This window comes from Phalacrocorax carbo, chromosome 1 (genome assembly GCF_963921805.1).
Source record: "Phalacrocorax carbo chromosome 1, bPhaCar2.1, whole genome shotgun sequence".
NCBI classification, from domain to species: Eukaryota; Metazoa; Chordata; class Aves; order Suliformes; family Phalacrocoracidae; genus Phalacrocorax; species Phalacrocorax carbo.
This window is the reverse complement of record NC_087513.1, coordinates 208,972,665-208,998,382: the sequence shown is the minus strand read 5'-3', so window position 1 is coordinate 208,998,382 and position 25,718 is coordinate 208,972,665. Positions and strand designations below refer to the sequence as shown.

At 41.0% G+C, this 25,718-nt stretch overlaps 1 protein-coding gene across 2 annotated transcripts in view; it reads right to left on the bottom strand.

The window, feature by feature from the left end:
• GRM5 (glutamate metabotropic receptor 5) overlaps positions 1-25,718 on the bottom strand; it is a 283,397-nt gene that overhangs the window by 27,161 nt on the left and 230,518 nt on the right. For both annotated transcript variants that reach the window (XM_064441396.1, XM_064441395.1), the window contains exons 5-7: positions 17,007-17,253; positions 12,287-12,455; positions 8,610-8,736 (exon numbers count right to left, since the gene is read on the bottom strand). In XM_064441396.1, coding sequence (XP_064297466.1) covers positions 8,610-8,736; positions 12,287-12,455; positions 17,007-17,253 — 543 coding nt within the window. The remainder of the gene's footprint in view (positions 1-8,609; positions 8,737-12,286; positions 12,456-17,006; positions 17,254-25,718) is intronic.

Sequence of the window (25,718 nt, the reverse complement as noted above, 5' to 3'; positions counted from 1 at the left end):
ATAGATTGGGTGGCAAAAGTACAAGGCAGATAGTTCTGTATTCTTGTAGAAAAATCAGAAGGATTTGGGTCAACAAATCTTTTACATTAGTGTGGTTAAAAGCTACAATTTTGCAGCCATCCCAGTGTAACAGAGTTGTGCTCCTGGTTACTAAAAGCAGAATAATTTGCCATCCATATTCTAACTGCTTTGGTGTGCAAAGCTTTCTGTTGCAATAATAAAATTATTACCACATCTTAATGTAACAAAGACATTTAACTTGTTATTGAACACTCATAACATTAACTGATGATACCTGTTTAACTCTTGTTGGTTTTAAAGGGTTTACTTATTCATTGTCAGGAAGAGACTGTATTTCATTCTGACTTCATCAAGAACAAGATAGCACAGGAATCACATAATTAAAATCAACATTTTATACATGAGAGTGGTGGAAGAAGGGTGGAAACTAGAAAGCGTACTCTGGTGTGTGCAGATATCCCCATGTGGGTTCTTCCCCAAAAAGTTCTGTGAGTAAGTGACCTTGAAATCTATTTGTGATTTTGTCAAAATTTAACTAATGTTTTTGGGAAACAAATTGTTACCAGCTTCTAATACTACCATATCTTATTGGACAGGAAATTTGAAGAGAAAAGGTCTTTATCTGGCAGCTGGCCTTTACATGCAGACAATGATATAGAGGCTGAATTTTGCTCAGTTTCTAAAGTTACAGCAGACGTGAATCATAACCAAGCATTTCTCATTAGTTACAGACTATTTCGTGCCTTCCTTGCCTTATTACTCTTTTTATGTTCTCTTGATAAAATATCTGAGAAAGGAGTTGAAGTCTTGTCCCATTCTTTCCCCCATCACTGGGTGTACTTTACAAGGAGAATGCTAAACCGTTCAATGATTTATTCCTCAATTAAGATTTAAGGACTGGATAGTCTTCATAAAGCAATGATCGGCGAGGTTTTTATATAATAGCTTTGCAGCTAATGGTTCCTGACAATGGCACTTGGCAGAAAGGGACAACTAGATCAGGTAAAAGAAGTATGGGAAAACAGCAGTGTGAGTGTTCAGGTTAGGCTGATAGCCAGGATTGTACCAAAGCAAAAGCTGAAAAAGGGCAACACAAGAACTCATTCCTATCCCCTAAATATGTGTATGCTTGATGGTCATTTGGACAAGATCTGGCCCCATAGCCCACCTCTTACAGTTCATCAACATCTCCAAGCACCTGGAAAGTGTCCTCTCCTAGCTAGCTTAGAAACTCCAGGTGGAACAGGGCCAGCATCCCTCTCTTGTGGTCCCTGCAGTGTGCTGAGGCAATCTTTGGCTTGTGGAAAGGCTGTTAGGAGCCAGTCCAATTTGGAGCAGGTGTAGCGTTGTTCTACTCTGTGCTCAAGAGTGCACTATTTCTGGGACCAGAGCCCCAGTAAAATTGACATAAAACTGTCTCTATGTTTTTCTGGCCAGAAACATAGCCAGTGGGTGCAAGGTGCTAGATGTGCCTGTGAATAGCAAGGCAAGCAGCATTAAAAATCAGAGTCCCATTAAATGCTCTAGGGAAAGGTTTTCTGAAAGGAGCATCAAAAATCACCACCAAATTATGGATAAGGATCTTCTGTGGGGAAAAATAGGTTCTGATATTTTGGAAAAATATCTGGCTATTTCAGGGATAGGCTAAATTGTGTCATGAACAAGGAAAGGAGAAGCCATTAATACCTTGTGCTGTCTCTGTAGAGGTAAGCTTGTCACTTATTTTTGATCTTTCATACTGCATTAAAATTAGTTCATCTGGTAGAATAGTTCACAGATATGAAGCACTGTATTATAGTCCATATTTTCTAGGGATTTGATCTTGACACTGTTCTAATTTGTTATTACAGCCTTGACACCTAAGAGACCTTACCATGCCTTCAGCATCCATAAAACTGTATTAGCTTAGCACTGAAAATCCCTTTTATGGTAGGCAGTATAAAATATAATTAAACTAGTTCCAAAGGTAAACATAAAAGACTAAGGCTTGTGAATAGGATGCACTCTGGAAAGTGAAGGGAATTCGGTGAAGTCTCTTAAGTCAACATGATGAGCTAACACTCACTGAATCTGCACATGGAGACAAAAACTGGCAGAAAATTACTGCTGGTTTAATAAGTCCTAACTATTTTTTTAGTGGGGTTTGGCATCCTGGGCAGGGAGTTCAACCCATTGACGAAAGACTTGGTTTTCTTGGTAACTTTTTGCAGATCCTTCCAAGGATAACGGAAGTCCAAACACAGAGGCTGAAATCTAAACAACAACCTAGCCACATCTTAGTTGTGAATGAAAGCCACCACATAGGATTTGGCACATGTTATTCAAAGTGTAGTGATGTTATGCTGTTATTTTATATTCATGTTTCTGAATGGTTCCCTATTTATAATGCCAAAAGTTGGGATAAGTGTTATCTTGATTAGTTATTTGGGTTTTTCACATATGAAGAGCCGACATGCAAAAATGTAGGAGTCAGAATAAAAATCTCGATGAAGTTAGCAGGGTAGCTTTTATAATTTTTTCTTTTTTTTAATAAAACCTCAACTTGTTACCCAAACTGACAAGGTAAAAGTGAGGATTACACTTTCCAAAATCCTGGGTGAGAAATCAGCCCCCTGACCTCCACATAGAATGTAGACCAACTGATGTGAGGGGACATCTTTAACATTTCTGTACTAAGTTCTGGTGCTGTGGTAAACTATTACAGTCACCAGTTCTTTGCCCTGTTCTGGTGGGACCTTTTGTAGTTGCTACAATAGCAGGGTATGTGGCGTTGACCATGTCCTGGCTTTTTAGCTGCTGCAGTTCCCAGGCTGGCACATTTACTGAACCCATCAGCAGAGGCGGATTTGCACAGTCAATGGATGCAGCTGAGGACTGTGCATGTGTTTATTCTGCCAACTCTGCAGGGCAGGAGGTGGGATTGGTCATGTCTTAAAACCGTGAAAGCTGGGGCATCTGTAGCTCAGAGGCCTAAGTCCCTAGTAACTCAAATATACTGATTTAGCTGTGCATTACAGTAAAAGGCAAAGCCATGAATCTTAGAATAATACATTAAAGCTACTCTGTGACCACATGGGGAATGATTCCTTAATTACACAAATGTGCAGAATGACTGGAACAACTGATGAATTGCAGCAATCAGGCCTATCCTTATGTTAGCTCTAATGTTTTGATTTAAGTTTCACTAAAAAATGCTGGCTCTGTGTGTTGTAAATGTTTTGTTCAAAATATGTCATGTTCAGCAAACTTTCGATAATGTAAGGCACAATTACAAGTGGATCCTTCTGGCTTTGTTGGCAAGTCCCCCTTCATCCAGCTCAGGAGCCTCCAAGAGCTGTTTGTTGAGCTCAGCGTCGGTGAAGCACTGTGTGGCTCACGCTGGAGACTTGGGTTGTAAATGGACTGGAAGCTAAAGTCCACGCCTTACCTAGACCAAGCAATTGAGGGATGAAAAGTCCACAAACCCAGCAACAAGGGAGGGGAGAAAATGACAGCCAGAGATCCTGGTCATAATATTGCCACCTGAACCCTTGACTCATCCTCATCTGCTTTCTCCAAAAGGCTGGCATGTGAGTGACTTATGGAAATGGTTACATTTCATTTGGAATAAGAAATAAAAAGGAAAGGGCAGTATAGGGCACAGAAAATCAGGGTAAAAATTGGACACTATGTCTGCTGATGTGCGTTTATAATGCTAAAAACAACCAGATAAAAATTGTGTCCTTCTTCCACCCTCAGTCTGAATTACAGCCTTACCAAGTACGGTCAAAAATGTTTCAGCAGCAAAATCAGTGTCAACACAGGCTAAATTGTGTTCTGCCTTGTGCTCACAACTGTCAGACAATTGCTGAAATTACCGATGGCTGTAACTTTATTGCAAGCAACAATACAGGAAAGCAGCTTGGTGGCAAAAAAGCAGTTACTGTTTGAAAATATTTTGGGCAAGAGATGAGTGATTTTTTTGCTTGGGCTGGGGGTAGGATCCAGTCTTATGAGACACAGACCCGAATCAGTACACTTCAGGAAGAGCTGACCAAGCCCTCGCAAGAGTACTCCAAGATCCTACATCGAGCATCGCCTCTGCCCTTGGCCCCGCAGGTGGTTTGCATGAGCCACGGCAGTGGGCTATCCCAGACTCTGCCTGGAGCTGAGACAACAGCGGCTCCCAGCACTGCCTGTTCTCACTGACAGTACGAGCAATGCCCTCAGGATGAGGGAGGCAGTTGTCCTTGCTTCTCAGTGAGGAATCCAGATTGGTATAGGCCGAACGGTTGTCAGAGCTCTTTGAAATGGCTGTTGTGTCACCTAGAGGTGGGGTCCCCTTTTTTCAGTCCTTTCCATTCAAGGGCTGTTTGGGTAATCCAGCTCTTATCTGGCACTTTCAAACAGGCAGACAAGATCATGACACTGCTATCCTGCGTTTTCTGTACCGTATTTAGTGAAAGCATTTTTTTAAACTATAGTAAAAATATATATTTCTGATATTTATCCTTACTGTTGAATAGCAACAAAACATTTCAAGAGCTGTAAAATATTTCAGCTCCTATTTTTGTGGGAATCCAATTAAGAAAATCAAATAGCCAGGGTATTTGGTGTATACAGAGAATGAGAAAAATGTCAATACAGCCTGAAGATAATCCAAGCGTCACTGAAATTAATATAATCTACTTTCCTTGCAGTCCCCAAGGTCACTAGACAAAACTTTGTTTCTGTTATTGTTGTATCTGTCCCTGAATCACAGAAAGAGAGAGTAATTGCCTGTTTTCCACCTCAGAAATGTCCTTAAACAAACACTAGTGACAACTGGACCAATATGTTCCTACATTCACTGAAAAAGCTCTGAGGTGCTGAACAAAACTTACCTTGTCTTTCCAAGGCACCCTTTTTCAATGCAGAAGGCCATGTCCTCAAAGTCACTTGAGGTTTTGGAAAACCAAAATCCCATTCTCATCAAGCTACTGAAAAATTAATTTCATTTAGGTTTGTTCCTCAGTGAAATGAAGAAAAATCCCTTCATTTGTGTCAAAACATGCCTGGAATCTATTTCTCTTCCCTCCACTGTGAATATAATGCATAGAAGGGCTTTGAGGAATAGTGGAGGGGTTGGCATATACTTCTGGACTTAAACCCGTGAGTTTATCCTGCTCTAATCAAGTATGTGGCTCAACCATACCAGCCATGCTAATGTGTGAAGTGGTGCTGTAACATACAGCAGTTGCTAACACAGTGCATGGGGAAGAAGGGCTGCTACAGTAGATTGGAAAGCACGTCTTGATACTAAACCAGAAGGAACAAAATGACTCAGGGTGCATGTTGGGATGGTACAGATAATTTGGAGAAAAGGAAGAGAATGACTAGACTTTTGTCCAAGCAGGAGCTGGTCCCTGTGGAAAGTTGTATGCATAAGCAATGAAACTGAAATTTGTGAGGAAATAAAATACGGGTCGCTAACCATTCCCTTTCTTGCCTCAGCTTCACTTCTGGATGTAGATATTAGCCAGCAACTGATTTAATCAAGAGAAACTCTTCCTCACACTTCTCTTTCCCACTACCATTGGGCTTCCTGTAGATTTGAGTTCTTCAGGACTTCAAAGTCTTTTTCTGTTCTGATAATAACTTCATTTTCCTGCCTGTATTGCATCCCCTCTGTCTTCCTCCTCCTGCATCTGAATTCTGATATTTCACAGGTGACTGAAAAAACATGAATATCTCTTATTTTCTGTGAGCAACATCCCTGCCATTACACATTTCATATAGTGAAGTTTGCGGCACAAAACTGATGCTGGTCATCGAGCATAAGAAAGACGGAGCAATGTTTTGTTGCATAAGCCAAGAAAGGATTCCAAAAATGTTTTTATCGAAGTCCAGATCTCTGGCAAAAAGTGAGGTGCAGCTCCACATTGAAAGCCTCCTAAGGCGCGTGGCTGATATATTTACAGGTCTCTCATCTGCAGGTGATCATGCAGGAAAGACTTATTCCAGGGAGGTTTTTATATGTGTAGCCTTGTGGAGCTGACATTACCTAAGACGTGGCTTTATCAAGCAGCAAAGAGGCATAGACTGCTGCAGTATCAGATGTAGGGACATTTAAAGGAGATTGGTGTATGCTTTATAAAACTGAAGGGAAACTTCCTTGCCAGGATACAAAATACATGTCTCTCTCCTTACTTTTAATTCAAATTTATTACTAAAACTTATGTTGTAAACGAGACTGAGAGGCATTTTTTTACAATCTGCAAAAGCTGGGACTATAAATATGACCATTAAAAATACAGCTCAATATATTGTATGGACAAGCTGAGAGTAGGCTTTTTAAAATCTGTTTTTGATACAAAGCTAAATAAGACAAGAGCCAACCATCATGTAAATAGTAAATTATCTGGGGACTACACACCCATGAAGCTATGGTGATGGGTGTCCTGTTACCAGACGTGCATATTGTATCAGTGGTTTCAGTTTCCAAATAGTGCCTGTTGAACTTGTGTCTGGCTGAGGAACAAGGGTTAGATCTCCTGAGGAACATTACTTGTCACTGATGTCCTGAGGGGTTGTTTTGTGAGCATATTGACTTTGGTCCCTATAAAGGCATAAAATGCATGTCTAAAGCCAGATGAACTATCTGCAAATGTAGTAGTTCATGTAATACATGAAGCAGTTGGCTTGACTAAAAAGACAACTACTTGCCTTTAAAAGAGTCAGATCTGAGGGGAAAATCATTGACTCATCCTACAAGACCCCATCCTGCTTTTCCATCCTGAGAGCAAAGTAAGACCTTCAGAGGGTAAATCCTCCCACAAGCCCAGACAGATGCCTTGTCTAAGGCATGGAGATCTGCACACCCTGGGAAGCCAGCTCAAAGCACAGAGCCCAAAGACCAGCCTGGTGGCTGTTTGCTCCACATTGCCTTATATATGGTGCTGACAGGCTAATTACCCAAACTTATCAGGTCAATGGGCAGTTCCCAACACTAGTGTTTCACAAGTGGGTCCTCTGTTGCGCCGGTGAGGCACCTGGAGCAAGTTGCCTCCTAACTGACTTGTAGCAGCTCCTTCTCCAGCTATTCTACGTTGGGTAAAACCTCAGGTGCTCACTGAAACAAAGATGTAAGATGGGATCTGTCACATCTCAGACAAGACCCCCACTGGTTGAAGAGCTGACCATTTGCACTAGTTGATCTTCATAAACTGATCAGTTTGGCGTGGTGGCCTGGTCCCTGCAATGTGAGCTTTGGAGGCTTCTGGATGGCCCAGCTGGGGTGTGAACCTGAGCTTATACCACACACTCAGTACTCTGCTCTGGGGGACACATGGGGCTGGGTCTCTTTTTCTCCCCTTCTCCCTTCTCCTGGCACAAGAAAGCTTTCCCTGAGATGAGATGGCTTTGCTGGGTGCTGAGTGCCTGGGGAAGCAGGACTGGGGGAGCTGGGCTGCAGGAGCACTTGCAAGTCCATTTTGTGGCTGTTTAAGTTCTCTCTGTTAAAAGTTTTTTTCTCAAGGGAAGCTTGATGCTTGACATTTTCTGGAAAATACCCCATCAGTTTCATGGCTAAAGGATATGTTGGGAGTAATTAGGTAACCTAGCTCATATATTACAACCGTGCAACAATCCTTACCAGGAAAGGATTAACTTTATGTATAAAAATCTGCCTATACGCCAAGCCTTGCCTGACTCTCTTCCACTTATATAAATTCTTCCAGCAAACTGCTTTTCCCTTTGTCTTCCCTCTCTTTCACCTCAAAAATTTCTCCCCTCGTCCACAGAAATTATACGCAAACCAAATCTGTGAGCTCTTCTGGAAAAAACCTGTCTCTTCTCCCCTTGTCTATACAGAACCTGGCACAATGAAAACCTGACCCCTGAACAATGTTTTGAAGTGATGCGTGCTCTGAGCATTTGAATACTTGAATTCTGTTTACTAATCGTAAAGAAGAGAGGCTGTGGGATACAAGTGTTGGAATAATTTATCTCTAAAGTAGCCAAATTGGTATTCTGCAAGAGCATAGAGATCTATGCCGTGGCAAGGACAACATGAGCCCCGTATTCTAGCAGACTTTCTGGTGAACAAAGGACTAATGCAAACCTAAATCTGTTTGGAGCAGTCACGCTTTTAGTAGCACTAACTACAGCAACTAGTTAATCACTTTTTCAGATTATAAAATAAAGTATGACATGACTCTTCTGTACCTGCTCGGGAGGAAAATAAAAATCTGAAACTTGACCTCCCTTAATAATTTCTCTGATAAGGACTTAATTTTTCTGCCTGCTTGGGGAAGGACAAGATGTGCACCACCAGCTAGATATTGGAACAAGGTTGAATACAAAACCAGGGCTATTTTTCTTTTTTTTTTTTTAATTATTTCTAGATCTAGTAACTCAGGTCTTTAGAAAGCAGCTGAATTATGCCAACAATTCCTGGATCAGATTGAGGCGGGAAGACAAATACCAGCCTCCGTTCAAATTTCAGCTTTATCCCTGGGTTCAATCTGATGGAAACAGTCCTCATACTCACTTGTACCTGGCATTTGTTTCTTCAACTCAGCAGATGAACATTTTCATTTACAACATCAGCACAGCCACAACTCATTTACCTGTGAGGTCATCATTGGGCCAGGAGCCGAGCTGGCAGGCTTTGCATGTGTATTCATCAAATACATATTCATTCTCTTTACAAGGAGTGCAGGTCCAACAGCAACTCACTTCTCCTTTACGGATCACCTGAGACAAGAATTGACATTTGTTTTAGCAGCATAAACGTACATTCATGCTGCCCCAGTTGCTAATTTAATTTTTAATCTCTTTTTTTTTATAGAGAGGTTTTCAAAATTTCATTTTAAAGAAAATTCCTTTTCATTATATGTTTGCTTATACGAAATACGACACAAGTTCTCCCGTCATGTATGTACCCGAAGATAGAAATCATCAACCCCACAGAAGTATAAGTGGTGGTACAGAATGATAGCAAGATGTTTTTCCCTCTCTTAGAATTAGCAAAATTCAAAATTTCACAGATGGCAATGTGCCTACATGAGCCAGTGCATGACAGTCAAGGCATATATTTCAGTCCATTGTGGTCCATACAGGAAATCATGTCAACGGCGTTATTTCCCTAACAGTTCATTACCCAAATTTTTTTGGGTGCTTATTTTTCATCCAGTTGTGAGTGATCAGTTAAAACAGATTTTTTCCAGACATCAAACCAAACATGCCTTTTCCAGAATTATTTAATTACTGCATTTCTAATTAACATTTATGAGTGAGAATGGTATCTATCCATTTTAACATCTGACCTGATTTCTCATTTTATAATTTACTGCCAAATGTTATTGCATGCTTATGATTGAGATGCAGATTTTTCAAGGTCCTTATTTATCATCTCTGGGCACTGAAAACATCTGTGCTTCTTGTCAATATGTCTTTTTTTTGAAGTAAAGTATTCCCAATTTCTCTGCTCTTCCCAAACAATTTATAAATTATACTCCCAATTATAGCATAAGAAGTAGGTTATGTATCTTTTGCAATGATGAATATAGAAGATGGCTTCAAAACCAAATGTCTTTATAGCAGTGTTAATAAATGAAATGTAAAGGAGTGTAATCAAAAAGAACTGGATTGCTCTTTGCAATGATGCTGTGAAAAAAGTGTGAATTATGTAATTTTCGTCAGAAATATGGGGACTTGAAACTTCAATTTTAGGTTTTGTTTTTAAAACTGTAGAGTATGAAATGAAAAAAGGCCATACCTGAAGAGCTAAGCTGGCAGAAAAGCCATGGGAGCATAAGTGTTTTGCTCTGCAAGTGTTGAGATTAGAGCTACATGCAAAACAGAATATCTGTCCTCCAGAAGAATTTACATATTGAGATTTCTTTCAGTTTGAACTAGAATGAAAAGTTGAACAAAACCCAAAATTTTTTGTATCTGGGAAAATCAATTCTTAGAAATCTTGTATTAATTTTTAGACACATTTTGGTAGAGTTGATGCACTGTAAAAACCCATAATTTTACACTGTATAAAATACTCAAGAAAATGAAATGGCAAAATAGAAACCATGTTATTATCAAAACACGTAAACAATTAATTTACATTTTTCTATTAAACTTTTCACCAAATCAACATCTTCTATAAAATAGAGGGAATGTGACAAATCTGTCAGAAAGCTGGTACACTGATCGTTTCGTACACAGCACTAGCTGGGGATTAATCCAGAGAAGGATTATGTATCCTTCTCTAGGAATCATAATAATTGTTCTCTACTACTCAGAATCAGGTCAGAGTTTTTTGCATTAAATTGCTTAGTCAGCTATTTCTTCATCCTTTTATTTTTTTATTTCTTGAAAAATTTTCTGTTGTAGCACTTAACTTAAAACAATATTTTCTGTCCCTTTTAGCAAAAATAATTATCTCTAAAACAAATTATTTTCCTTTCCCCTTGTCATCTGGGCAATCCTCTGAACCTACATTTATTTAAATAATCGTGTGTCTGCACTATTTCAAATGTATGGAGTTGGTTTGTGTTTGGATTTTATCAAGTCCTTCAGATGGATATACCAAATGATGCTTACTGTTGGATATCATTACACTGAGTGTTTCAAATTCCTGCATAATAACTCAGTCCCACAGAATTCTGCATGAAAACCACCACCGAGCTTGGCAGGTTTAAGCCCTTCCAATTATCTATGAAGACCGTGAAGATAAAGGTCTGTGAATTAAACTTTGAGATTTATAATCAATAACCTGATGTGGAGCATAAAGAACATTTCAGACACTGGACTTCAAGCATCTGTCTAAGTGTGTGATGAATTGGTTTCATAGTGAAGAATCCTCTTGTGAGAATCCTTGAGAGCGTGGGCAGAAGGTGGAAGGAGACTGTTAATGAAGGTCACAAGATACATCCCATCACCTGTGTTGTGGCAACAGACCATAAAGGAACTCAGAGCTGCCCAGTTCTGAAGTTATTATCTGTTTGTCCATCTCCATCCTCTCATGTATGTGACTTTGTGGATGGAGCAGGCTAACATCAGACCCCTGTTTAGCTACTGTGGGAGTAATTCATCCCACCTTCCTTTATGTATCTGCAGAAGGTATGTTCTCATCTGAACCAACTGTCCTGCCTGAGTGCCTTTTACCATCAGTGAAGAGAAAGAAGTGTTTCTACACCAAGATTTATCTTAACTGTTTTCAAAGCCTACATGAGGATGAGATAATTCCTCATCTGCAATAATATATTATTTCCATTGACTATAAAGAAAGTTCAGAAATCCGATATAACTGTATATGCCAACACTGAAGACATATACATTTGGGCCGATGAAACTTGCTTACTGACTGTCAAAAACCAGGTAGTGAATAAACCATGGTGATTGTGTCCTGAAACTCTGGAGAACTCAGACTGAAGAGATTCACTTTGTGTTGCAGAGCATGGTCAGCCTCCCATCAGCCCCTCACTGTAGCTGCTTCCTGGTTTTTCAGGCATGCCGTCTTAACATGGGAGAGAAGTGATCCAGCTTCCACTGAGACATGTCAGAAACTACAGCTGCTTTTTTTCAGTCTGGGCCACTCTTTTGTCCATGCCCATCCCCTCAGCCCACAGGTTTTATATAAAGGACTGCAACGTAAGCTAACGATTTTCGGTATTTTGGCTGCTCTGTAGGAAGTGTCATGGGATGGTGACGGATAATAGAGTAGAATTAATATACAACAGCTTCATCTACCCTCCTTACTTACTGCAACATGGAAAGGGAGGAAGGAAAAGTCAAAACCCTGGGAAATAAGCAGTAAAACAGATATGATTAAAAAAAAATGTTACCGACATTTCCTGAAGTTCTAAGTAGCGGTAGTTATTGATGTTGTTTGATTATACTACAGACTTAAGGTCTGAGTAATAATGTTCCAGTTTAGGTGTCTAGCACTGAAATAGTAGCAATTATTATTTATAATTTACCTGCAGTAAATTATAAACAAGTCCCAGTCAGGGATTTGCACTCCACTGAATCAGATGCTGTAAAAACATGCAGTAAAAAGCCCCCAAACAATGCCTGTTCTAAAGCATTTGGAAAGTCAGCAGTTCACAGACATATGAATACAAGAAAATGGTGACTTATGAAAATAGTGAGATGATTATGATACGAGTAAGAACTAAATACATAGGTCTCTGCATTTTAATTAAGGTGTGGGATACTGTCTCCACGTAAGAGTCAAGAAAAAATTGTTTTCAAATTTCAAGGCTATGCATTCTACACAACTGAAGTAAATGGATAAAATATTTACCTTTATCTGCCCTTTTTCGCAGGGTTCACTGCACACAGACCTGATGATGTTATTTTTCTCTGACCATATTTCATCATCATCCATTTTCAGCTCACCATTGTCCCAGCTGCCAACATTGATATAATCAAAGTAGTCCTTCCCCATTTTCTTAAAATTCATTATTTCATATCTTTGGAAACACAAAGGGGAGACATAGATGAGTAGAAGAAGACATCATGAAATGCTTCAAATTAAAGGAACACTATACAGTCAAAATCAAACTTGTTGAAATAAAGAAGGCAAAATAGCAAGCATTATGTTTGCCCTTGAGCCTCTCCCAATAATTTTTGTCATATAATCTTTCTTTTCCCTCATATTTTATTTTGTTTTCTTCTATTATTGAACACTTTGGTGTTAACTGACTAAGTTTCTGAGAATGACTGTGTTTATTTAAGGAAAACAATGAAACGGGCCAGGCAGGATTCATCCTGTGTAACTTTCAGCACTGAAGCCAACTGCATGAGGAACCCTAGCTGTCCAAAAAATCTAAACCTATGATGGAAATTCCCAGCACTGAGTGGTCCTCACTGTCTGCAGGTGCTTATTCCCCTGCCGAGAGAGGAAGCCTGAAGACAGCTAAGCTCCTAAAGTGAGGTAGAAGCAACCTAGTCCCGTGGGATCAAAGGAAACTTCCTGTGCTGTAAGACTGCAAGGTGCAATTTGGTGTGGCACCCAGAGAGGAACCAGGCATCATTCTTCAGGCACAGACTCCAGGACTCTGGGACTTTCTAGAAGCTTCAGGGGGATCTTCTTATCAAGAGGTACCTTGTAGTCCAGGCATTTGAAGAATGAAGTTGAGACTTGCCTTTTGGGTTTTCTTTTCCCCCCTTTTTCTTTTACAGCGTTGCAGCAGCAAATGCTATTCTTTCCCATCCATACAACCCCCTTCATTTTTATATAATTCGTCAGTGATCAGAACACATTTAATTCCTTGCGCAGTATGGTATGGAAGAGCAAGAGTATTCATGTCTCAGTCCTAGGCTGCTTTTGGCTCAGATCACCTCATTGTCTGGGAACAGAAGCATTAAGAGCAGAGCTAGAGGTGATCAGAGTTTTCAGGTTCATGTTCCTCTTCCTCCTACTTTGTTTTTAGCTCCCACAGTCTTACAGAAAGTCTGCGGAGCAGGTAGGGCTCGTTAGCCCCCTACTGGCATGCTGAACACCAGGCCACCTTTCTGGCTTACAAGCCAGTTCTTTTAGCACTTGTTTGTAAGGCATGCTTGGAAAGCTGGGCAGCTCCTGAAGTGATGATGTCATACTTCTCTTTACCTCCTATTTGGTGGGTTTTGCAGATATCTGACTAAGCACCATGAAATTCGCTGATGGCAAATAAGCGAATTTATACAGACTGAGAAGATTAACACAGTCATAGCTTTAAAAAACTGCCTGGTTTGTAAACAAGGAGACAACTTTTTCCTGGCAGCAGGCACGAGATTAGATCCCAGGGCAAAGCACATGGACAGGGTTGCTTTATGAGTGAAACTGTCAAAGTGTAATTTGTGACGTCCAATGTATGGATAAGTAAAAGAACCAGCACATTAAATCAAGCAACCTCTTAAATAAGGTGCTGATGCGTGTTAAGTTTTGAGGAAACACTTTTAAGAATGACAAGCATTACCCATACTGTATCTAACATCAATATTTTTCTGAGGCTGACATAAAAGATTTCTGGCAAAACTCTTGTATGATTTTCTCCGTCTGTGGATCTCAGAATGCTTTGCATTAGGAAACAAAGTATAACTGTCACAGTGGAGAAACTATTGCAGGGATTCAATGCCAAAATCATACACATGTCAGGATTAGGACTGCAAGCAACCTGTGAAGGAAAATGAAGGTGGAGCCCGACTGGATGGGCAATATGAATGCATGTCGAAACCCCATATGATGTGATATTAAAAACCCATATCATATGATTTTTGCGTCTTTCCAAAAGAAGAATGTTCATGAGTCACTGGTTCCCTGAAGCTCCCTTGAGATACTGCAGGGACAGTTTGTCACTTTAGGAGAGGAGAGACCAGATGGTGCAATAACACTTTTCCAGCAGTACCCTAATCACAGTGCAAAACACTTGTTTCAAAACAGAAGTGCCATGAAGTTGCTGAGAATCCATATTCTATTGGTAGCACAGGCAAAACATCAGCATCTTGTTTTTCTTGCCTTCTTTGGAGTTTCAGTAGTATTTACAGATAGTTGTTATCTTCCTGAGAAATCACGGCTGTTCCTTCCATACTCATTTGGTTTTTTCCATGTCTTCTGTTTCACCTAGAACAAGCCCTTCACTAGACTGTCTATCTGATTAAAGCTCAACACACACATAAAGGACTTTGGAACAGGGCCAGAATTCAAAGCATCTTCTGGGATTAATCATCTGTCGTATAATACCAAAACCCTTTTGCTATACATCAAAATCCTGAGCTATCTAGGTCAGAACGGCTTTTTATGTTCTGATTTCCTGCTTAACACCACCACCACAGTACAGCTGTGAGGATTTAAATTTCCGTTTTACAAAGTGAAGATGCAGCTATCAAGGCAAGTGAGCAGAGGAGATGAGTTGTTCCAGTATGACTGCACTATCTCCCAGCTGTTGCAAATAGCATTTAACAGTGCTCAAAAGACTATAAACTATTCCAAACCTGGGTGTTAGAGATGGAGCTTCCTATAAAACCTTCTTAATCATGAAAAAATAGATTTTGACTCAATGTTGGCTAATTTAAGCACATAGACTGGATTTAATGATGTGACTTTTGTAGGAGAAGAGGGAACAAAGAACTATGTTTAAAAGTAAACCAACTCTGGGACCATTTTTTCACTACACTCAGTCCATTAGTTTGAGTAGACAGAGCACTGTATCTCACACAAATCCAGTGAGGCTGGACTTTATCTTAAAGTTGCATTACTCTGAGGTGCACAGTCAACATGGTGTCCCCATGCTCTTCAGTGAAACACTAATGTCTTGCTGTGCTAAGCACATGACTGCACATGATATAATTCCATCATCATCTTTCTTAGAAGTGGATTTAAAAAGACCCAAGACATGTAATTAAATTCCTTGCAATAAATGGAATGAAATCATTATTGTTAAGCATGCTGACATGAGAAAAAGGTCTCTCTGCAACACTTAGATATTTTCATTGCTGTTGTCATGCCACATATCATTTATTTGTGGCAGTCTTCGGCCTTTCTGCAAGAAATGAGTGAAACAGATAGGAATGCAGTCCACTGCATCTGAGCACCACTAAAACCAAGTGGGAATCCTTTAGGAGAAGTCTGGGACAAATCTTTTTAAAATAATTTGATCAGAAAAATCCAGACTGAGCACTTTTCTTCAGAATTCAGCTATTTGTAAAAATAGAAATGTTTAGCAGAAGACAGCCTTGCTCACCAAAACAGTGCTGAAAAGAAATTTCCATCTGAAATTTTCCTGGGTTTCTGCCAGTTTGCGTCTGATTTCTCCTACCAGCTCACAGTGCACTTCCTTAGAGTCTGAGTCTGAAGAGTCTGAGAATTTGTGTCTCCAGAAACACAGACAGATTGCTTTGTAGGTGGCTGCCCTGCTCTCTTTTGGGGAGAACGCTGACTTTACAGGTTTTCAAATAAAATTAAAAAAAAAAAATCAGTTCTGAAATTGCAGAAATTTTTTTGAAATGTCAAAATATTCTGACCAATGGATTTACATTTCCTACCCATCTCCATTTGGAAGCTAATGCTTTCCTTTCAGCTCACATTAGTAGGAAGGTCAAAATTTAAATGAGTGTACAGGATGAACAATTTTTCCTCTAGACGTCTCTTTATATCGTGCTATCACAAAGATGTTTAAAAAAACTTCCCAATAATGTAGACAGAACAGACTGCCTCAGCCAAACCGGGGCAAAGGCAGTGAATGAGGCAGGAATCTAGCCTCTGAAATATAGGGGAAAATATACTTTGAATGCTGTCACACTTGCTGTTCATCTTCTGGGACTTCAGTAGGCAGAAACCCAGAAAAAACCCTCATTATTCTTTTTAATGTGCATTTATACAGATACTGCAGATAAGTCATAAAAAAAGAAAAACTCCTGTTTCATAGGTGTATGTACATACATGTATGTAAGTTATCAGCAAAAGAAGCTTTGTTTAAATTCAATTTGGCTTATAGCAGCACAGCATGAATTAGTAGCTTAGTCTGTTATGCAAGTGGAAAGGCTTTATTTGGAAGATATGGAAACAGATTTTTAATAATTCTGATGGAAAAAAATCCTAGAAAAATCAATACAATATTTCTAGTAGTGTTTTACCTTTCTTAATAAAAGAACTATATCTGCCATGAATGCTTATCACTCAAACACATACATTTAAACACCCCAAAACAGAGAAAGCAATGTTATGGTGGCTGTCACAGTCTATGAACATAAAGTTGAAGGTCTGATGGTTTGTAGTGAGAATTAATACCTTTAAATGGTACAGATGAAAATGCAAATTCATGCAGGAAGATTGTATGCCTGAAAGTTCATGTGTCTAACCTTAATCATTAAAAAAAATTGCACATTGAAAAAAAGGAGTTCTTTTGTAAAAATAAGCACAGAAAGTCAGGAAATGTGAAAACAGAAGTATGTCATCACAGCTGTGACGTCAAGTCTGCATGCATCTACTACGTACAGTTAACATGTCTGGTATTAAACAGTTTGAAAAATGTCAACATTACCTTCCTGGTGAGTCGCCATTTTCATCAAACAAGATCATGTCCCCAGAGACCCCGGTAAAGTTTGTCTTCATGAGGGATTCCAGGAGCTTCCGACCATCTATGGGCTTCATGGCGTCACAGAGGCCCACGTAGCCTGGGCACAGCGACATCTGCATGTTGTGGAGGCCGTATGCCATCGAGTATATTGCGTTGATTACAAACCCCATCTTCGAGTCCTGGACATGCTGTGTCCTCAGAGTCATCTGGCCTGCCAGGGAATATCACAAAGTGGGTGGTCAGTGCACGGGCCTGAAACGTGATCAGCTCTTCAGACGTCTGTTTTTGGGTTGGCTATTAGTGGCAGAAAAAGTCTTTTTAAGTGTCTTAAACAGCTCATGGTACACACACTGACCATGTTAAAAAAATAAAATAAAAAAAAGACAACAATGAAAGAAGAGGCTCCCATTAAATATTTTACCATCCAGCTGACGCCTTTCTCTGTGCAGTGCCACACCTCACGTATGTTGGTTTTTGACTACTTCTCTTCCATGTGTTTTTAAAGCATGCGTCATGAACATTATAATATAATGTTTTGGGGAATCCAGGATCTTCTTCCTGCCTGCAGAGATCTTTCCATATCCTCAGAGATCTTTTGCTGACGTGTAAGTGCTAACATAGCATCTATTCTGCAGTGGCCTTGTAGACAACATTTTTGTTTCAGAGACATGGGAACCAATCCTGTGCAAACAGACCAACCTAGGCCCAGCTTCTTTACTGTACCAACAGTTCCTACGTGAATAGCTCTCCTACTTCTGTGTCTTTTACTCCTCTCCATTTATGAAGTGAGCATAATGATGCAATGCAGATGAATGCATTAAAATGTCTGTGAAGGGCTTGATGATGCAGGTTAGGCAATGACTCTGTTTAGCCAGAATTAGTTAACCTTACTTTGTTTAGCTTTTAAAACATAATGTCTGACTTCTATTTTCTATTTAAGCTTCTGTGAAATGTGCAGTAAAAATTCATTCAGCAGCATCCTGAAGGCCTTTTCTTTTAATAACCCATTGTTATTAAGGACACAGGTTTGCTCTCTTTGCAGCACCAGTCCAGCTAAGGAAGAGTAGGCTGGAGGTTTTCTGCCTCATATGTTGTCAGCAAAGCTGCCAGCTGCACTCCGGCCACCAGACCTTTAATACTGGTGAAGTGAGAAGAGTCAGAGATAAAGCAAATGCATTAATGATGCTGGGAATTTGTCAGACACCAGGAGAGATTTGGCTCTGGAAGGACCCAAAAGGATGGCTACCAGATGTAGCTACTAGATGTTCTACTAGAACATTTACTCTCCTTTTATCGGTCAAGCAGCAATCCCTAGGAGCTAGGGAGTCCTGTGTGTGGGCAGCCAGGAGCAAAGGGAATGCAAATAACCCTCTCCGTCCACTCTATGAGAGTCAGCCTCCCATAGAGGGATTGGCAAGTGGTAGGGATGGAGCTTACACCTGCCTGTCTCAACTGCAGGGGTGGCACAATGTGACAAGTAATTTATGCCATGAGAAGACTGATGTACAGGTAATTTTTTTCTTGAAAGAAATGAAGACTAATATATGACACTGAGGGTAGCACTCATCTAGTTTAACAATATCCTTCCAGAAGACAAGCATCTAGTCTGACATCTAGGAACCTTCCATGGAGATGAGTAAGAATCTCCAGCTGGTGATTGATCTCATCATAAAATTGGTGCATCTACAAAACCAAAACATCACTGGTGAACAAAAAAATCACCGTGCAGTTCTAATCACTAAAACATTTTGGAGTACTGAAAACATCAGGAAGGGTAGCAAAGATACATAGTTTGAACTGGAAATCATTGTGTAGAGGTCAGTAAGTGATGAGGGCACTGAGAGATCCCTTTGTCCCTTCTGTTTTGTGTGGGAGCTGGCACTCCCAGTTCCAGTCAACCTCAGGAGCAGTGTTTAATGTTTTGGATAGTTAAGTGATCTTGAAATATCTGTAACAGGAAAAAACCTTGGAAACAACACACAGTGTTGCTCATTTGTTCTGTTCTACTAAGGTATTGCTTTTTCCTAATTAAAAATAAGAGGCATAAAAACTGCAACAGTGGAGTACATGTAAAACCCATATTAATTGAAATTAAGTGGAAAATTGAACAAGCATATTACATTGCAATACACAAAACTTGGTTTAACCAATTATTCATCCTCAAAATTAACAGCTCACAAACCATGCAGATAATTATAGTAGCCATTAGAATGAATCAGATTTGCATCACCAATAGTATTTATTATGAAACAATATTTCAGCTGCTTTATTGTGTATGATTACTTAAAAATTTAATAGCTTAATTCTTACAGGAACACTCTCCACTGGGCTTTGTGCTTCAATTTTATGGAATTATTATTCTGACTTTCTTTAAACATTGAACCTCATTCATTTCACCTGATGATTTGTAATGAGGCTGCTTAGCTCTTCATAGAAGCTGGTGGCAATTGTCAACAGAGTTGTGAGGGCATTAGCTGTTGTGAGAATTTTAATATACTTCCTGCAGCTGGAGAAAACGTTTCCCAAGATGTTAACTGACTCACTTTGCTACATAGGGACAAATCCTACCTGCCAAGCCTGACTGTTGGTTTACAGTACCTCAAGACTCTGTAGTTAAGGGGAACAGCTCAAAACCTGAGAGGAAATAAATTTCTTGCTTTTTAATATACCACATCATGGTCTTAGAAATTCCAGTATTAAAAAAATTAGTTAGGTCTGAAAGTGATTTTCAACCCATTTCACAAAGTACTTTGGCACATCAGACTTGAAGCATATAAGTAACCCTATTTACCCCAGTGATCCTATGAGTGGTTTTAAGGGAAAGCTGAATACACAAAATATCTCAGTCAGAAAAAAAGTAAAAATACTTTAAGTCTATCTCTGCAACAAGTATGATTCAGGTAGCCTTAAACACATTGATCACTTCAGTGTTAGTGCCTATTGTTCTTGCTGCAACTCAAACACATATTCTTAAATTCATCCACGAGTGCTGTCTTCGGTCAAAGACCTTTCCTTGGTCCTGGTGACCAAGAACAGGGTCATCATGAGAAGGAGAGGTGGCACAGATGGATTTAATGATGATGACACCAGTAATGTTCAATGGAAATGACTTTACAAGTCAAGAGTCAAGAATAATGAAAAAATCTAATAGAAGTTGAGGAGTTCCTACAGAATTACTGGGCAGAGAATAAAAATCCTCAGGCTGTAACATGTATGCTTGTTTGTAATATCCATAGTAGAACTCTTTTCTACTAGAGTAAAAAATCCATAAAAGAGCTGTTTTTCTCCATCTTGTACATTACCATGTGAGAAAAATTTGCAAAGAAAGAAATAAAAATGTCTTGTTTTCCTGTGGGCTGGGAAAAGCCAGTGAGATGCCATTTAATGTTGGCATGTAGGGATAAGCTGGACATGTTCACATGAATGTTTTAGTTCAGTTCGGGTGTGGGCTTTCAAAGTCAGTCTCCAAATCATTCCTGCTCACTGTGCTTTGGTTTCAACTGCCTGTCACAGTTTTAGAGCAAGTGTATCAAATTTCTTTCAGATGATACTAAACTGGATGAAGTGTCCCAGGAAAGCACCTAATGCCCCACAGCTGCAAATGGGTGTTCAAACCTTAGGACCAGGCTACAGCCAGTTTAAAGTAAACCTTTCCCAAGCCGTGAATCTCTCTTGGCCCACAGAATTTACAGTCATGCTCAGTGTCACTCCCACCACACTGCAGACAGCAGGAGTTGGAGGTACAGAGGTGAGAATGTGTGTGGCCAGGTACAAAACTTAATTTTGTAGGTCTCCAGTTGATGCTTAGTGCAATTTTGAGAGGTTTAAGTAGGCTTCTGTGGTAAGACTAAGCAATTTTTCTCAGGATGTAGCTCATTTTCCCACAAACGTTGTTTGGAATAATATCAATCTATTTATGAATCTGTGATAAATTTTGTGATTATGTCCAAATGTTTATAGAAAGTACTGCAGTACCTCAGAACCAATAAATAGTAACAGTGTCATGACAATTACTGCAGAAATAAAAAATTGTGCCTCCCACAATTAAGATGTACAAGGCAATGGAAGAATGCAGGGTGAATCAACAGCGAGGAAAGAGGGATAGGACTTGCAATCATAAAGGATCAAACATTGTGAAATCGTCTGAGAAATGAGGAAATCTCAGTGGTTAGAGCATGTGAGCAGGTCCTTCAGTTCTGTTCTCTTTGTTCCCTATTCGTTTTTGTCCAAGTAATTTTGGTAAGTAAATAAGGGCTTATCCTATTATTTTCCAGGCTGTAAGATCATGAGGCAGTTCCAGACTTGAAGTCACATTGCCATTTCTGTCTACAAAATATTACATAGACAAATCCTGTCCCTTCTTTGACGGATCAGATAACCCATCCGACCTTCAATTTTCCATCTCATAATATTTCCTTTCTACTGCTTTTTATCTGCCATCTTTCTTTATCTGCCATTTTTCTGCTAAATATTCCTTAGGAAGAGGACTACTTCTCATTATCTTCCTGTTTTTCTTCTGCTTAATGCAATGGGCTTGTTATTTGCTGGAGTTCTTAGGTGCTATCGTGCACTTTCTGAAATGAAAGTAAAATTATCCTGGATTTCATGGGGATATATAAGTATGTAAATATTTATTCTATCGAAAATTTAGAAATCTGTATATACAGGATTCAGATAAGCCTTTGCAATATGGTTAAATGCATTAAATATCAGCTTAGGAATTTGCTGTCACTGGAGTAGGTGGTTAATATCCATGCTTTTTCCTGCTTAAATGTATATTTATCTGTATGTTCCCAGATTTATTACAGGACTGTGGCAATACCAAAGGTAAAAAACAGCATGAGAATGGTATAAACTCAGAGCATCGTAACCTGCAGCTTTTCTGCCCGCACCGCTGGGAGTGACCCAGTTTGGGACACTCCAGCAATATCTTAGCAGAGGATAAATGTGGGCTATGCAGGGCGATCACGCACAGCGCTACCCAGCAGCACCTCATGAAACAGGGCCTGGGGCCGTGTGAAGGCAAGCTCAGGAACATGCACTCCACAGCTATGGAGTCTGAGCCGAAGCAGCCTGTTAACGTGAACCTGGGAGTTTACTGGGGAGCTGGGCAGGGCTAGCTCCAAAAGCAGCCTTGAACCTGTGATTAACCATGCAGGGGCTGCCCAGCACTAAACTCCTCGTCCAAATTTGTTCTTTTCTGTTGTCACTTCTCCAAAACACAAATATGTAGATGATGGAAAAGAAACATGTTTTTTCATCAGGAGAGATTCCAGCTGGCAACGGTTCATTTCTTGGATCTGTTTAAAAACAATTAGTGTACTTATGGGCACAGATCCAAGAAAGCACTTAAGGGTGCTCGTAGTCCCGGAGCAACGTGAGCCAGCCCTTGGCAGGGGGGGTGCCGAGCTTTGCCCTGCTCCTGCCTTCCTCTGGCAGGGGGGCCGCGGCACTCGCAGGAACCGTTAGCAACCCCACAGGACCCTGCTCCGCACCCCCCACCACTGCGGAAAATCAGACCACATCGAAATCCTACACGAAATTCTGAAATGTTACTGTTTCCCGCTGTACTTAGCATGCAAATAAACAAAAAATATTCCTCAATAGAATTCATTATTTTACAGGTTTTTGATGTAAAATATGTCATTCCCTTTTTTTTTTTTCTCCCTACTTTTTACCCTCAAGGAAGTTGAAATACAATTTTTTTCCTGTTTTGCCAGCTGGTGACATTACAAAGCCTCATCAAGCAGGGATGTGCGAGAGTGCAAAATTACCATGGTTCAATATGCTTTTCCTGCTTTCTAACTTTTCAAAAACTAAGAATATTTCATATATTCATAAAAGGAAGATTGAAAATACTTTACATTCCAGGCAGCCCACACACAGAATACACAGAGAATCGTATAGGTTGGAAAAGAGCTTTAAGAGTCCAGCCACAAACCTAACACTGACAGTTCACCACTAAAGCGTGTTCCTAAGCACCACATCCAAGTGTCTTTTAAACACCTCCAGGGATGAGGACTCCACCACCTCTCTGGGCAGCCTCTTCCAATGCCTGACCACTCTTTCAGTGAAGTAATATTTCCTACTACCCAATCTAAACCTCCCCTGATGAAGCTTGGGGCCATTTCCTCCTGTCCTATCACTTGTTGCTTGGGAGGAGAGACCAACACCCACCTCACTACAGCCTCCTTTCAGGTAGTTGTAGAGAACAACAAGGTCTCCCCTCAGCCTCCTCTTCTCCAGGCTAAACAACCCCACTTCCCTCAACCTCTCCTTAGAAGACCTGTTCTCCAGACCCTTCACCAGCTCCGTTGCCCTTCTCTGGACACGCTCCAGCACCTCAATGTCCTTCTTGTCATGAGGGGCCCAAAACTGAACACAGTACTCAAGGTGTGGCCTCACCAGTGCCGAGTACAGGGGCACGATCACCTCCCTGCTCCTGCTGGCCACACTATTGCTGATACAAGCCAGGATGCTGTTGGCCTTCTTGCCCACCTGGGCACATGGCTGGCTCATGTTCAGCCGTCTGTCAACCAACACCCTCAGGTCCTTCTCCGCCAGGCAGCTCTCCAGCCAGTCCTCCCCAAGCCTGTAGTGTTGCCTGGGGTTGTTGTGATCCAAGTGCAGGACCCGGCACTTGGCCTTGTTCAACCCCATACAGTTGGCCTTGGCCCATCCATCCAGCCTGTCCAGGTCCCTTTGCAGAGCCTTCCTACCCTTGAGCAGATCAACACTCCCGCCCAACTTGGGGTCGTCTGCAAACTTACTGAGGGTGCACTCGATCCCCTCATCCAGATCACTGATGAAGATATTAAACAAGACTGGCTCCAACACTGAGCTCTGGGGAACCCTGCTCATGACTGGCCACGAACTGGGTTTAGCTCCATTCACTACCATTCTTTGGGCTTGGCCATCTAGCCAGTTCTTTACCCAGCAAATCGGTCACCTGTCCAAGGCATGACCAGCCAGTTTTCCAGGAGAATGCTGTGAGAAATGGTCTCAAAGTCTTTACAAAAGTCCAGGTAGATAACATCCACAGCCTTTCTCTCATCCACTAAGTGGTTCACCTTGTCATAGAAGGAGATCGTGTTGGTTGGGCAGGACCTGCCTTTCATGAAACCATGCTGGCTGGGCCTGATCCCCTGGTTGTCCTGTATGTGCTGTGTGATGGTACTCAAGATGGTCTGTTCCATAACCTTCCCTCTCACCAAGGTCAGGTGACAGGTCTGTAGTTCCCTGGATCGTCCTTCCGGTCCTTTTTGTAGATGGGCATCACATCAGCAAACCTCCAGTCATCTGGGACCTCTCCAGTTAGCCAGGACTGCTGATTGAAAGTGGCCTGATGAGCACTTCTGCCAGCTCCCTCAGTACCCTTGGGTGGATCCCATCCAGCCCCATAACTTGTGTGTGTCTAAGTGGTGTAGCAGGTCATTAACCATTTCCCCTTGGATTATGGGGGCTTCATTCTGCTCCCCATCCCTGCCTTCCAGCTCAGGGAGCTGAATACCCAGACAACAACTGGTCTGACTATTAAAGTCTGAGGCAAAGAAGCATTAAGTATCTCAGCCTTTTCCTTATCCTTTATCACTATGTTTCCTCCCACATCTGACTAAGACTGGAGATTCTTCTTGGCCCTCCTTTTGCTGCTAATGTATTTACAGAAGTAGTTTTTGTTGTGTTTTATGGCAGTAGCTGAGCTTTGGCCCTTCTGATTTTCTCCCTGTATAACCTCACTACACCTTTGTAGTCCTACTGACTTGCCTACCCCTTCTTCCAAATGTCATAAACTCTTGTTTTATTTCTGAGTTCCAGTAAATGTGCTTTGCTCATCCAGGCCGGTCTTCTTCCCCGACAGCTCGTCTTTCAGTGCATGGGGACAGCCTGCTCCTGCACCTTTAAGATTTCCTCCTTGAAGAATGTCCAGCCTTCCAGGACCCCTTTGCCCTTCAGGGCTGCCTCCCAGAGGACTCTGTCAACAGACTCCTAAACAGGCCAAAGTCTGCCCTCCAGAAGTCCAAGGGAGGAGTTCTGCTGACCCTTCTCCTTACTTGTCCAAGAATCGAAAACTCTTATCATTTCATGATCACTATGCCCAAGACAGCCTCCAACCATCACATCACCCCCAAGTCCTTCTCTATTTGCAAACAACAGGTCCAGCAGGGCATCTTCCCTAGCTGGCCCCCCACCATCTGTGTCAGGAATTTATCTTCCACTCACTCCAGAAACCTCCTAGAGTGTTTCCTCTCTGCTGTATTGTATTTCCAGCAGACATCCAGTAGATTGAAGTCTCCCATGAGGATAAGGGCTAGCAATCATGAGGCTTCTCCCAGCTGTTGTAGAATAATTCATCTGCCTCTTCATCCTGGTTGGGTGGTCTGTAACACACTCCCACCATTATATCTGTCTTGTTGGCCTTCCCTCTTATTCTTACCCATAAACACTCAACCCTATCATCACCATCATTAAGCTCTAGACAATCCAAACACTCCCTAACATACAAAGCCACCCTGCCACCTGTCCTGCCTTGGCTATCCCTCTGAAGAGTTTATAGCCATCCATTGCAGCACTCCAGTTGTGCGAGTCATCCCACTGTGTTTCTGTGATGGCAACTATATCATAGTATTCCTGCTGTACGATGGCTTCCAGCTCCTGTTTATTGCCCACGCTGTGTGC